This window comes from Manis javanica, chromosome 4, assembly GCF_040802235.1.
Source record: "Manis javanica isolate MJ-LG chromosome 4, MJ_LKY, whole genome shotgun sequence".
Classification (NCBI taxonomy): Eukaryota; Metazoa; Chordata; class Mammalia; order Pholidota; family Manidae; genus Manis; species Manis javanica.
This window is the reverse complement of record NC_133159.1, coordinates 129,501,988-129,516,177: the sequence shown is the minus strand read 5'-3', so window position 1 is coordinate 129,516,177 and position 14,190 is coordinate 129,501,988. Positions and strand designations below refer to the sequence as shown.

The window sequence follows — 14,190 nt, the reverse complement described above, 5'->3', positions numbered from 1 at the left end:
AAGCAAACCTTGGTGGGGGTGAGTCTGCAGATGAGGGAGGAAGAGGGGTCTAAGCCCATGGCCCTTTCCAGTAAACAGCTCTGAGGTCTGAGAGGAAAGGGGAAACCCATCACCTGGGTAAGGTTGCCATGGTAACAGGGTTGTTTGGGGAGTTGAGATCAGGACTCAGTCCATGCAGAGGTCAGAGCCTGGTGTAGAGAAAGACCAGGCAGGGGCTGATAGGGACAGACAACAGATGATCCAGAGGGCCTATGGGCAGATCCAGGTGGGTGAATACAGCACAGACATGCAAGCCGAAGCGTTTGGCCTCTGCCAAGGCCTAGGCCCAGGCTGGAGGGTCAATATGGGCCCAGGATTCTTTCTCTTGGCACAGCATCACTGTGGCTTTTTCTCTTGGCACAGCATCACTGTGACCCGCTTACCTCCAGGAACCTCTAGGACAGGCAGGCGGGCCAGTGGGTACTGTGGGCACAGTGGGCTGGGGGCCTAGGGGCCCTGGTGGCCCTAGGAACCCCCATGGCCATGGCTGAGCCGCCACGACCTGGTTGGGCCTTGTATCACAACTCCAACACCAACAACTGCTAGGACCTGGGCAACTCCATCCTGCTGCTGCTGGGTCTTATCATCTGCATTAACATTGGCATCAATATGGTGATGCTGGTGAGGGTGGGGTCAGGTGGGAGGGTGCTGACAGGATGGTGGGGGCAGACCTGGTGGCCAGAGCCTGCATGGCATCACTGTGTCCTCTCCCACTTAGCTCTGGCACAAACTCTGTGGCTTCTTACACCGAGTGTTCTGTATTGTTTGTGAAAAAGGTAAGTGGGGGCTGAGGGTTGGGCCATAGGAGGGGGCAGAAACCAGTCATTCTAACCTTGGCCCTCAGCTGGCTCCTTCTCCTCTCAGACACCATAAATCTATGCAGCTTCTTTCCCTGCACCCTGCCTCTACTTCCCTGTAGGAGCCAGCCTCTCCACTGGCCTCTCACCTCCCCCTGATCCATAGAAGTTTCTCGGTCGTCCTTGCCCGGAAAGCAGCCCCCAAAGCAAAACTCTCCTACCTTCAATGCACCATGGACCCTGTGAAAATGATGGTGACCCCCCTGCCCAGGCACCACCACTGCCATCGAGGCTCTTCAGCATACCCTGCCCTCCACCCAACATGCTGGACCCCTGACACTGACAATGAGAAGCCCCCACACCATCACCCAGCAGTATGCTCCCACAACTGGGGTCACCCTGCAGCCCGGGAAGGCTTCCTGTGTCTCTCCTCTCCCCGCCATGTCTCTGCCCTCCCTCTCTGCTCAGGAGTTCTGGGCTCCTTTGGCCACAGACACCACACAGCCATCTCCTCGGACCATCCGCTTCCAGCAGACTGCAGAGGGAAGCCCCCTCAAAGGAAAGATGAGGTCCGAGCTGGGCCTAGAGGCCTATGTGGACCCAGTGAACCCTCCGTCCCCGAGCCCTCAGGTCCTGAGCCACAGGAACAGTGCTGGGGACACAGGGGCTGAGGCTAAGCAAGAGCAGTGCTCACCAGCCCCACCAGCTCCAACACCCATCTGGGGCCCTACAAATGTCCTGGACATCCCCTGGCACTGCTCCTCAGGCCGCACAGCCTATGATGCCCAAGACGTGAGGTGGCGGCTTCGGGAGCTGGCCCCGGGAGGTGGAGGCCCTGTCCTACTGTTACCCCCTGTCCTTCAGATCCAGCACTGCCGAGGGGATGGGCAAGGACTGGGGGCACCGTTCTCGGCCAGAATGGTGACTGGGAGAATAAAAAGAAGAGAAGAGGTAGTTTGTGGTGGTGTGGGGGGTGCCAGGGCCCACACATACCCAGAAGCCCAGGTTACTAAGGGAATGATCTCCCTGGCAACAAGGCCTAGAGAGCCCTTGTGGACCCTCATTAATCTCCTGGCCTCACCAGGTCCTGTCCTCAGCCCTTTCCCAGGCTCTTCTTGGTTCCAAGACTCCCACTGGCATCTGCCCTGTTTCCTTAGTGCCCAGAGAAGCCCCCCATATCCCACCCCAGATCCCCAGGCAGTCCTATATTAGAAGGGAGACCCAAATCCCCATAGCCCTAGCCCCTCAGAGGTCTCATTCCTGCAGAGGCCAGGTTTCAGTTGCAGCCACAGGTGAGGCCTGGTTCCTCTTAAGCCTTGGTTCCCTTGGTGCGGGATGACTGAGAGTGAGTGTACCAGGCCCTCATAGTTCCCCAGGCAGAACCTGAAGCTCGCTTGAGCAGGCTTGGAGCAGATGAAGAAATATTAGGCACACTTTCAAGGGCTGCCTCATCATAACATCACAGCCCTCGGTGACCTCACTCCTCTGATTAGCACCTCCTCCATGTCACAAATGAGACTGAGGCTCAGTGAGGCCAAGTGATTTACTCAGGGTCACATGGACACCAAGGATCTACTTCATAGTCTCAAATGCTCCATCCCCCTGCTCCCACAGGTAGATTCCCATTGCCACTAGTCAGCCCAGCCAATCAGATTCTCTCATCTTCTCATTTTGCCATGTGAACTCATCAGAAATTTCATCCACAAAACAGAGAAGCCCAGGCCCTACCCCACTCTAGGTTGTTGGGATCATACACATGCACGCACACTTGTACACGTGTGCACATCCACACAACTTTGGAACAAGGAGCCATCTGAGTGCCCCCAAGCTGAAGGAGTCAGACCTCACCTGTACCAGACAGGTTCCTAGAAGGTGAGCAGAAAGGCTGTTTGTGGATCACCCTGCGTCTGTGTTCTCATTCAACTAATGCTATTGATCTTTTTAAGCTGATTCCATTCAGTGGGTATGCACTGAGCACCTACTCTGTGTTTGCAGGCTTGATGGGAAATGCCCACGACTGTTCCTCTCTTTCTGCTGAGGAGTTCATTATGCAAACAAATGGCTTAAGGTCCCAGGGCGGCACGTTTTCTTTTTTTATTAAGGTATCATTGATATACACTCTTACGAAGGTTTCACATGAAAAACAATGTGGTTACTACATTCACCCATATCATCAAGTCCCCCCTGTACCCCATTGAAATCACTATCCATCAGTGTAGTAAGATAGGGTAGCACTTTCACAGACCCTAGTGATGAACCTGGCTTAAACTGAAGACTTCTTTTGTCATACTAACAATTACATCTACGTTGTGCTTTGTGAATTCCATGTGGTTTTCTTAAGGTGACAGGAAACGATTTTTCAATGTGGAAGGGTGGCTCAGTGGGAAGGCAGTTGGTTAGGAAGGAGAGAAACCATGGTTGAGGGTGGTCCCTGACACAGGTAGCAATCCGAGCAATGTGGAAATCAGTCTTGCCGTGAAGCCTTTGCTGAGAGCCTTTGCTCTGAGCCAGTGGGCTCAGTGACCACAAACACCCTGGGCTGCAATCTTTGACCAGGAAGGGGTGAGTAGGGTAAGTGCTAGAGAGACAATGTCAGGGAAATGGGCAGGACGGGGAGGAAATGGTGCAGTGGGGCGACCCCAGAGGGCCCTCTGGCTGTCATCCATCCATCCAGTCGCTCTAGCTCCAGGCCCCAAGTTAGCATGCGCGGGGAGTACCAACAGGATATATAAGCTGTCATAATGCCTCAGAAGAACAGTGAGAGAGGAAGTCCTTTATGCATATTTCAATCCCTGTGAAGACAGTCTCACAACTGAAGCTACCATATTTTCAAATCGGGAATCAGATGTTGAGGTAAGCAAGCTCCCACAGAAACAGAGGGACAGACTGAACTCTGGATATCTGGGGACTGGACTCCATCAGGTGGTAGTCAAGGGTAGAGATGGCCATAGAAAGGGCCAGCAGAGTGAATACAAGAGCTGCCACCTCTGCATTGTGACTTCCCCCAACATGCCTCATTATGACCTGGTTTTTCCCCACCAGGTAATAGGTGTCCCTAGGTCCTAGTATGAGTGCAGTGTGGCTCGGGGCCGGTTGGTGGGGGGGCGGCCCAGGTGGACTAGGAACACCCCCCAACCATGGAAAACCAGCTCTGGTATGATAACCTGGGGTGCTGCAATCAGTACCAAGAAAATCCCCTGGATGCTGAGGACTTCCTACTCCTACTGCTGGGCCTTATGGTTCTTGTCAACATTGGGATAAACGTGGCAACTGTGGTCAGTGAGGATTGTGGAACACCCCTATGGGTGAAGAGGGCTGAGGGTGGGAGCAGGAGCAGTCTTGGCTGGGAGGGGGGGTGAGAGCCTGGCCTTCACTCCCACCCCACCCGCAGATGTGACATGGGCTCCAGAATGCCTTAGACAAGACGATCTATTGGATTAACCAGGAAAGTAAGTATGGCAGCTAGAGAGGTAGGAGACCCCCATCCCTGCCACCACTGCGGCCCTAGAAACCCAAGCCCCAGTGTTCCCAGACCTGACCTCTCCTGACAATTGCCCTGCCCTCATGGACTCTTGCCTCCCCCAGATGAAATCTTGCAGGTTTGTGACAGTTTCTCCAAAGATCCCTCCTCAGCCAAGGTCCAAGATGTCCACATCCACTGCCCCCTGGACCCTGTAGAAGTGGAGATAGCCCAGCCCATTTGCTACTCCTTTTCCTCCAACCACCATCTCCGCAGTGGTCATTGCCTCCGCCACCTCCTAAGACAATGTCACCACCCCTGCTGCGCCCAGCAGAGGCCAAAGAACCACAGACAATTCCCCCACAACCGCTCAGTCTTCCACAGCCAACACTGCAGTCACAAGAAGTCACAGCTGCCGTTGATGCCCTCCTTTGATCAGGAGGACCTGAACTCCTAGCTGGAGGAGGGAGATGACCTGTCCTTCCCACATTCCAAGTACCCATGGCGAGGCTGGGGAGAGCTCTACCAGCAAACGGGCCGGCCCTCCAGCATGGGACTGTGGGCCCACCAGGGTGGCATCCTGGCCAGCTTGCCACCACCCTCTCTCTACCTGTCACCTGAGCCGTGCGGTGTGCCCAAGCGTGTGGAGGCCAAGTCGGAGCTGAGGCTTCAGGCTTGCAGGCACCACTGCTCAGTCCCACATCTGGGGCAATCTGGAGACTGAGAATGGACCCCATCACCACTACCTCCCCGCCAGCTACCCCCAATCCTTCCTGGGTCCCTGGGAGGCATAGCCCTTACCCCTCAGGGGGTCATCTCCTGTATGACTCCTGGGATCAGCGGCATGGTCTAGGGGGTTCTGAGCCTCCATCTGCCCTGGTGCCCCGGGACTCCCGTCCTGAGGCTCGGGAGCCCTCCTCCCCACAGTCCCACTGGCGGAGCAGCCCTGCCCATGCTTATAGCTAGCCCAACCGCAGCCCCCACCCCTCCCTGATACCTGGGCTATAGCTGCCGGGATCCTTGTGAGGTAAGGCAGTGAGCAGCTGAATGGGCTGAGATGCTGCTGGCTCGGCACCTTCTGACCACATCCACCTCCTTCACTGAGTTGGGCAAGGCCTCATACCATCAGGCTGTGCCTCCCAGTTCATCCCTGTGCCCCCTGTCCTCCCAGCCCCTCCCTGACGTCCAGGCTACTGAGCTCCCCCCACCCCCATTTACCTTCATGCCACTCAGCCGGAACCTCGTGGGCAATGCCAGCTGCCTGGTGTATGACAGTCTGGAGCTGAAGTGGCAAGTGCAGGAAAGCAGAGCTCGGGCCAGCTCACTGCCACCACCTTCCACCTCAGTCTCGAGGCCCTCTCTGTATAGGAGCTGAACAGGGAAACTTAACTGACCAGCGGTGAATGTGGGTGGGTGGTGGGGAGGGGCCTGGAGAGAGGAATAAAGAGCAACAGAGTCCAGGAAATGCTGTAGTGGTCTGTGACTTGGAAGCACCACTCCTTCTACCAGCCTGGGTTCCTGCCCGTGGCTTCCAGAAATGAGAAGCCAGGGTCCCCTTCTGGACATGACGCTCCCCTTTGCCAAGTGGCCACCATCCTTCCTGCCGGCCCCTCCTGGTCCTGCACCATGCACGAAGTAGATCTTGCAGCTGCAGACTACAAACCACTGGTCTCTGAGCACCTACTCTGTGACTCTGCTCTCCCTATCCCGAAAGGAGGCTTGGAGGCTCAGCCTCACACAAGAAGCTGAGGTCAGATTCCAGACCTGGGGTTCCACATATGGGAAGATCAGGGTCTGTGGCCCAGAGGACAGTAAGAAGGCCAAGACTCTGGATTCCAGCCGTGCTTTCCCCAGGGCTCTGAGGCCAAGGTCTTCCCAGTTTCAGGAGGGGTCAAGGGGATGGAGTGAGTGAGTGAATGAGTGAGGCAGTGGACAGTGAAGGAATGAACAATGGCAAGAGAGGAGATGTTCAGGCTCCAGGCCCTGTTTGACTGTCCAGGCTCGGGCCACACAAACCCTGCCACCAGGGAATGTTACCCTGGGCCCTCCTTTCCTCCCCTCCCTCACTGTGACCCCAAACACCTGCTGCATTATGACCTAGTCCCTCTTCCCCTCCCCCACCAGAGGAATCTGGCTTCTAGTGAGTATGTGGGGGCCAGGGGTCCCAGGAGGGTCCCAGGCAGTCCTGGGACCCCAGTCATGGATGGGCGAGCCCACCATGGAGCCCAAGTGTGCTCTGGCACCAACCCCAGAAAGTGCCAGGAGCTAGGAGACTCAATTCTTCTGATTCTGGGAAGCTTCATCTTGCTGAATGTGGGGATCAATGTGGTGACTCTGGTCAGAGTGGGGTCTGGGTAGCAGGGTTGTAGGAGTCCTGGGGTCTCCAAGGGGCTGAGAAGGGAGGGCTGTTGGGATGTGGCCAGACAAGTGTTGGGCTTCAGGGTTCACCCTGTTTCCGGACTCTCCCCTCCCCTACTTCCCTCAGCTCTGGAGGCATCTGAAGAGCTCCCTGAGGATTCTTTTCCATCATTTTTTCCCCAAAGGTGAGTGGGCTTCAGCGTGGGCTCAAGGGGATGTGGGCCTGTCTCCCTTCTCTGATCCCTGTCCCCATTTTTAGCCCCTCAGGAGCCCAGGTCTTGTCCCATCCCACCTTTCCCTGCAGGCAAGCAGCCCAGCCGTTTAGGCAGCCATTCCATGTGTATGTGCTGCTCTGCGGATCCCAAGAACCTGTGCTCAAGAGTCTCTTCCTGCTTCCATCATCGCCCAAGCTTCCTGCTCGAGCAGCGTAACCACCTTGACTCCAGGATACCAGACATGAATGACGAGAAGGCTTCAAGGTGCTGCTGTATGCTGCCTCAGTGTAGACACACCAGGGCTCCTGTGGAGGCTCCATGGGGACTACGGAAGGAGGGGATGGTGGGAGCTGGGGGTGCTCCTCAGGCCACACCCTTCGAGGCCCAAGCCACCTTTCTCTCCAGGCAAAAGACATCTTCTGAGCTCCCCAGGATGAGCAAGCTGGACAAGGTTCCACTCTGCTTGCCCCAAGAGAGCAAGACTAAGACCGCAGACTATGATCCAGCCCAGGCCCCAGCCCAGGCCCAGCCTCCCTCCCCAGTTCGTCCCCCTGAGCACAGCCCCCACAAGGTGCAGACCCCCTCCCCAGTGCATCCCCCTGAGCACAGCCCCCACCAGGTGCAGACCCGCTCCCTAGTCCATTCCCCTGAGCATACCCCACCTCAGGCCCAGACCTGCTCCCCTATCCACTGCCTTGAGCGCACCCACCCACAGGGCCAGATCCACTTCCAAGCCCCCACTCCTGAGCACATCTCTACCCAGGCCAAGACCTACTCGCCAGCCCTCACTCCTGCGCACTGCCCCACCCAGGTCCATGGCCCTGAGCACACCCCAGCCCACACCCTCACCCAGGCCCCCTCACATGCCTCTGCCAACCCCCTGGGCCACCCCCCTGAACACATAACAGCCCATGCTCCAGCCTGCACTGTAGCACATGCTTGTGTCACTTATACCTGTGCCCACAAACTGGCCCCTGCCCCCACCTCTGCCACAGCCCCTCCCCCAATGTCTGCCTCAGCCCCAGTCTCAATTTCTGCCCCAACCCCTGACCGAGCACTGGTCACAGCCCTAAATACCACTCCAGTCCCTGTTCCTGTCTCTGCCATCACCCATCCCTCCATCCTAACTTCTATTCCCTCTACCCTGACTGCCTTCAGCCAAGGGCTCTCCACTGGCCACGTGGTCTATGATGTCCATGGGAGAAAGCAGAAGTTGTTCCATGTGCATCTCCCACTGAACTCTGTATATTCCAGAAAGGATGGCACCCTCCCCAGGCCCCAAGAGGGGCAGGGCCTGGTAAACTCTGGTACAGCTGAGCAAATATTGAAGCAACATAGTGGGAATAGTGCCAGGCCCTCCACAGGATCCATACTGGATTACCTGGAGTTGGGGAATATTCAATGGAAGATCTGCAGTGATGCCAAAGACAAGTTTTTACAGCCCAAGACTTTCTGTAGCTTCCATCCCTGCAGTCCTGAGAGAAGAAACACAGACTCCCAGACTCCAGCCTACCCCAAGTTCTTGGTCTACTCCAAAGATGCTATACCTTCTCAACCTTGCTTTCATTCTCCAACCAGTACCCGGAGCTCACTGTGTACTGTTCCTCCACCATGCACTCTTTCGCTGCCTCTTGTTTCTCCCAGGTCCTTTGTCCTTCAGCAACCCACCAACCACCACAAGTCCCCCACTTTCCCTCCAACCTCTATGTCTTTTCAGTCTGTCCCTTCTTCCCAGTTGCCCATCCTTTCCCAGTTCTCCACCATTTCCCAACCCCCAATCCAAACCCAATCCCCTGAACTTCACGAGAATCTAGGCCTCAACCAAGACTCTGGCCTCCAAAGGACCCCAGGCTCTTCAAAAGACTCTAAAGTTCTCAGGAACCCAGGCTTTACCCAAAATCCATGTCTCTACAAGAATCCCAGCCTTGCTCAAGACCTTTATTTCTTAAAAAACCCAAGCCCTTCCCAAGACTCTGATTTTCATAAGAATCCAGTCATTACCCAAGATTCTGGCCCCCAAAAGAGCCTAGGTCCTACTCAAGATGCAGGTATCTTTAGGAGCTCATGTCTCACCCAACCCTCTGGCCTCCAGAAGAACAAACCACTGCCCCACATTTCTGACATTCAGAGACGCTCAGGCTTTATGGAAGATTCTGGAGTCTATAGGAATGTAGAACAAAACCAAGAGACTATACCCAACAAAAGTCAAGAACTTGCCCAAATAACTGGCCTCCATAACAGCCTGGGCCCTTTTCAAGATGTTGGAGGTTACAAGAGTGCAGGTAAAGTCCAAGATCTGGGAGTCTCTAGGTGTCTAGGCCTTACCCAAGATTCTGACCCACAGAAGAGCCCATACCCTATTCATAACTCTGGAGTCAATAAGAGCCCAGGCCTTGTCCAAACCTCTGGCCTCCATAAGGGTTCCAGCCTCACCCAAGACTCAGGAGACTATAAGAATCTAGACCTTACTCAAGATTCTGGAGTCTACAGGAGCCTAGGCCTCACTCAAGATTCTGACCTCCGTAAGAATCCAGGCCTTACCCAAGCCACTGAAGTCGAAAGGAGTTATGGCCTTACCCAAGATGTTGGAATTTGCAGGAGCTCAGACAAAATCCAAGACCCAAACTTCCACAAGTACCTAGGAATTAATCAAGACCCTGCCCCCCATAATGGCCCAGCCCTTACTCAAGGCTCTTGCCTCTCCAAGAGTCGAGGTCTTACCAAGGAATCATGCCTCCACAAGGCATCATGCTTTATCCCAAATCCTGACCTCCACAAGAACCCCAGCCTTGCTACAGGTACTGACTCTGTCCAAATCTTGGACCCACATCAGACCCAAAAGTCAACACAATCCTTGATAAAATCATTTGTACCTGAGGACTCTCCTCAGAAGAAGGATGCAGAACAGCATGTACCATCCACTTCTGTCTCACTCAGTCAGAACTGCTCCTCCAAGTCCCAAGTGATCTGTAATGTCCTGCAAACCTCCTCAGAAGTACCTGTACTGATTGAGCTGCAGCCATCCTCCCGGCGAGCAGGCAGCCAAGATTGGGTGTACCATCCTGGGGATTCAGTTTCTCCAGCCTGCCAGAACTATTGCCAGATGCCTATGCCTCCCAAAATCAACTGGAAGCCCTACTGTCTTGTGCCAGGCTCCCACCTAGGGCATGTGGTCTTTGATGCCCACAAGAGACAGTTTGGAGTGGGCAAGGACAAGTGTGAAGCTCTGTCTCCCAGGCGCCTTTGCCAAGAGGCATGCAGCAACTAACCAGAGACCAAGGAGTGGGGATATCAGTGTGTGATGAGGACCTTGGGAAAAGAGGGAGCAAAGGTGCACCAGGAATAAAGAGGAGAGAGAAGTGATCTGTAGTTGTCTGAGGACTCCATCCCAGCCCCATTCCTGACACTGGCTACCCACGGGGCCTGACAAACACTAACACTGCCTCTGCTTCTCCTCTCTAGTTGCATAGCTGAACCCACTATCCTCAAAGCCCTAGAGATGCACTGTTCAGTACAATAGCCAGCAGTCAACTATGGCTTTTAGAATGTAAATTAATATAAAGTCTCATTTCTACATTTCAAGTGTTCAATAGCCATGGGAAGCTACTATATTGCACAGCACAGATTTATAATATTACAGAAAATCTTTCTGGACAGCAATGGTTTAGAGTTTAGAGGAACTTTCCTTTCCCTTGTCCCTTATCTCCAGCATCTTCAAAGCTCCCACAGAGTCTAGAAAACTTAGTTCTTTTTAGGGTGGCTCAGAGGCTAGCCACCCTTTGGGGAGGAGGTAAGACATAGGGATGTCCAGCGCTTGATTACCTGAGATTGACAAAGGGCTCAGTCTTCAGTTTTCCTGATCTGGCTTCTTTGGTCACATCCAGATATATGGAAACCTGCTGTGTGTTGTGGTTCTTGGTTGCTGAGGGAGAAGAGCTCTCCAGAGATCTTGTCACTGGAATCTGGGCTCCCCAAATTGAGCTCTGGATTCTGAGCATTCCCTCCTTTACAGGCCTCTAATTTTTCTACGTTGTCTCTGCTTAATTCTCTTGCCCATGGACTGTCTCACTTGGAAGACATTCCCAGGGGAAAAAGAGATGTAAGAAGTCCTGGTTCAGCAATGGATTGGACTGATCTGATTTCCTATTTTTCTGTCCTATTATTCTGGCTCCTGGTCTCATCCTGGACTTGAACTGTGTTCCTGATAGCATTGGTAACTGAAAGCACTTTCCTTTCCCTGACAATTGTCCATTGCCTTGCCCCAGCCCAGCTGGGAGTTTCCTCTGGACTTCATTTTTGGTCCTGATAATCCTTCTGTGTACACACATGAGCTTTGAGGATCCAAAGTGTTTTCCCTGCCACCACTCATGTGTCTGAGGTGGGCATCACTAAAATATATATATATATCTTCCCTGGGTTGGAGTCAAATGTTCATTCCTGGGCCACCACCTATGTGTTCTTACCTAACACTACTACCACTGATTCCAAGGAGAAAACGCCCCATGCAGCTTGGAAGTCCCCTCTCTAGCTCTGCTCTGACCTTGGACAAGTCATGTGTAACCTTTCCAAACTGCAGTCTCATCTCCAAAACCAAGTGATAACTGCATGGAAGAACCCTCCTAGATCTAAGTGACCAGGGCTTCTCTACTCACACTGGGATGTAGAGACCCCTATTTTTCCTCAGGCCCTAGGGTGTGTCCCCATTATTGTTTGCTATTCAGATCATCCTATTACCCCCTCCGCATTAGGGCTAATAAATGTTTGTGTGGGATTGACCTGGGCTTAGAAAGACACAGAACAGTTCATCTCCATAGAAACTACAACTTCCATCAGGCACTACTTCAGCAGACCAGAAAAGGATTGGGGGCGTGGTCCCCCCCACCCTGATAGTTCGGTAGACTACAACTCCCAGGATAGAGCGAGATCTCAGCTGAGCAAAAAAAGTGACTGAACTCTGACTGGGGGCGGGGCCGGCCCGGAACCACCCGGACAGCTATCCAGAAGGGGGCGTAGTCGTAACTTAGGGGCGTGGCCTTGTGGGCAGCCGGAAGAAGTTACCTGTTGACTCGTTCTCTGCATCCTTTTCCCAACTCTGCAGCTCCTCGTAATCGGGAAGCCACTGATCATAAACTTCTTCCGATAAAGAGGTAAGGGGAGGTATACAAGGGATGGCGGAGGACACTAGCAATTGCATTCCATACAAGGGGCCAGACAGCTACCTTTTACCTGCTGAGTCAGGTGAACAAGGTCCATGGGGGAGGGGACCAACATGTGAGAAAAGGGCAAGGACAGAAGAGGTATTTATTTGTTCGTTTTCAAGACTAAATTTAGAGCCCTTCATATGCAGACCCATTGACGGACAGTGTCTACGGTATTCATCTCGGCCTCTGGAAGAGAGAATAGGAGCGACTTTTCGGAAGCAAAGAACAGCCCATTCTTTCTCTCGTCCGTGTTTTCCCTGTCCCAAAACGATAGAACCGCATGGCTTCCGCGGTCTGGGGAAGTGCTCCCTGGTGGGGCCCGCCGCCCCCAGCGCCAGCCCGGCCGCTCACGGACATCGACTTCTGCTCCGGGGCGCAGTTGCAGGAACTAACCCAGCTGATCGAGGAGCTGGGCGTGCAGGAGAGCTGGACTGACGGGTCCAAGTCGGGACCAGACCTCCTCCAGGCCAAGGACTTTGTCTTTTCCTTGCTTGGTAAGTAACCCTCCCTGCCTTCGGGAGCTCGCAGCTCTGAACTCCGCCCCATCCCCTTCCCGGCTTTGGGTAGCGCCCACACTATCCCTCTCTTCCCTTAGGTCTTGTTCACCGCCGGGACCCCCGCTTTCCTCCCCAGGCGGAACTTCTGCTGCTTCGTGGCGGGATTCGCGAGGGCTCTCTGGATCTGGGGCCTGCTCCCCTAGGGCCCTACGCTCGCGGACCTCACTACGACGCCGGCTTCACACTCCTGGTGCCGGTGGTTTCGGTAGACAGCACTGGTCAGGAGCTGCAGCTGGACGTGGAATCCTGTTCTGCGTGGCTCTGCCTCCCAGAGCGGATACGCGGAACCTCGGTCCGAGAGGCATGGCAGGATTGCCTAGGACCTCCAGTCTCACGAAGACGTGATTCGATCCACCCAACAGAAAGTGAAGGATGTCCCAAGGACCGACAAAGGTCTGTGGGCCAGCTGCATGGTTACGGCACTGAGCCTGGGCTGCACGTGTCTTTGGAGGAACAACCTAGTAACGTTTACGGGCCCGAGTCGCCTCAGCAACACCTATCGGATCTTTGCTTTCCTGCACCCTTGAAAAACCAAAATGGTGACGTCACCAAAGCAGCGGTCATTAGCCCAATCCCACAGCCTTCGGAAGTTTCGGGGGCATGGCCCACATTGTGCCCCGCTCAGGTGGCTGCGTGGTTCTTTGCTTCGCTGGCCGCGGTCGCTGAGTCCCTTTCCCCGGTCCCCAGTGCCCCGCGCTTGGTCCACGCAGCTCGCCACGCAGGCTTCACCACCGTCCTGCTGGCTACGCCGGGGCCCCCTCGCCGCCTCTTGCTCTTCGACCTGGTCCCTGTGGTTTCTGTGGCCGGTTGGCCCGAGGGTGCTCGGAGCCATTCGTGGGCCGGCCCGCTGGCCTCGGAGACTCCCTCCTTCTACCTGGTGCCTGGTGGAGGCACAGAGCGACCGGGCGCCTCTGGCTGGCAGCTCTGCTTCGCCCGCCAGGAGCTGGCGCTCAAGGCGCGCATACCAGCTCCACTGCTGCAAGCGCACGCGGCAGCACAGGCGTTGCTGCGACCGCTGGTGGCCGGGACACGAACCGCGGCGCCCTACCTCCTGCGGACGTTGCTCTACTGGGCTTGCGAGCGTCTGCCGGCGCTCTATCTGGCGCGGACCGAGAATGCGGGCGCCTGCTGCCTCGGGCTGCTGGATGAACTGGGTCGTGTGCTCGAGGCCGGGATGCTGCCCCACTATTTTCTGGGGGGCAGAAAGCTCCGTGCGGGGGACGGCGCCGCTGCGTTGCTCGGGGCATTGGCGCGGCTTCGGGGGGACCCTGCCGGGGTCTTGCGCGCGGCTGTAGAAGAGGCCAAGGCTGCGCGCAAGGGGGGCGGCTTAGCCGGCGTGGGAGGCGGGGCTCATTAAAGACGCTACTCCTACCTTCATGGAAAGTGCTTCCGTTTGCGGGATATAAGGGGACTGCTCCCTTGGAGACCGACTGAACGCCTTAGCCCTAAGGTCCCTTTCTAGAAGGCCTCCTCCCGCCCAACCCTCACAGGTTGTCCCATTACGGCCTTTCCATTCTCCAAAGCTGTGGCCCTTACCCTTCCCGCCCCAGCGCAGCCTCCAGA

The 14,190-nt window shown here is 55.2% G+C and overlaps 4 protein-coding genes across 8 annotated transcripts; all 4 read left to right on the top strand.

Moving 5' to 3' along the window:
* The first annotated feature begins 212 nt into the window (after positions 1–212).
* Positions 213–1,761, top strand: SPEM1 (spermatid maturation 1). The gene is given in 6 exon segments (XM_017675192.3): positions 213–660; positions 758–815; positions 1,003–1,053; positions 1,056–1,254; positions 1,292–1,655; positions 1,657–1,761. Coding segments are annotated over 6 exon segments (921 nt in total). The 5' UTR covers positions 213–516.
* A 1,237-nt stretch (positions 1,762–2,998) lies between these two features.
* Positions 2,999–5,671, top strand: SPEM2 (SPEM family member 2). Its single transcript, XM_037026784.2, is given in 5 exon segments — positions 2,999–4,111; positions 4,228–4,285; positions 4,422–5,060; positions 5,063–5,294; positions 5,296–5,671. Coding segments are annotated over 5 exon segments (1,443 nt in total). The 5' UTR covers positions 2,999–3,973.
* Positions 5,672–6,459: 788 nt separating this feature from the next.
* Positions 6,460–10,387, top strand: SPEM3 (SPEM family member 3). 3 transcript variants are annotated; one of them, XM_073232947.1, is made up of 4 exons: positions 6,460–6,633; positions 6,782–6,839; positions 6,959–7,133; positions 8,028–10,387. In XM_073232947.1, exons 1-4 carry the CDS (start codon positions 6,496–6,498, stop codon positions 10,135–10,137), a joined length of 2,481 nt encoding a protein of 826 aa, XP_073089048.1. In that variant the 5' UTR covers positions 6,460–6,495; the 3' UTR covers positions 10,138–10,387. The 3 variants fall into 3 exon arrangements, with proteins under 3 accessions (XP_073089048.1, XP_073089049.1, XP_073089047.1); XM_073232948.1 differs by having other exon boundaries at positions 6,959–7,440; positions 8,028–8,194; XM_073232946.1 differs by having other exon boundaries at positions 6,959–10,387.
* A 1,502-nt stretch (positions 10,388–11,889) lies between these two features.
* TMEM102 (transmembrane protein 102) lies at positions 11,890–14,144 on the top strand. 3 transcript variants are annotated; one of them, XM_037027098.2, is made up of 3 exons: positions 11,890–12,016; positions 12,217–12,564; positions 12,666–14,144. In XM_037027098.2, the coding sequence occupies exons 2-3, from the start codon at positions 12,351–12,353 to the stop codon at positions 13,982–13,984; spliced, it is 1,533 nt and encodes a 510-aa protein (XP_036882993.1). In that variant the 5' UTR covers positions 11,890–12,016; positions 12,217–12,350; the 3' UTR covers positions 13,985–14,144. The 3 variants fall into 3 exon arrangements, with proteins under 3 accessions (XP_036882993.1, XP_036882995.1, XP_036882994.1); XM_037027100.2 differs by having other exon boundaries at positions 11,899–12,016; positions 12,345–12,564; XM_037027099.2 differs by having other exon boundaries at positions 11,899–12,016; positions 12,190–12,564.
* Positions 14,145–14,190: the final 46 nt, after the last annotated feature.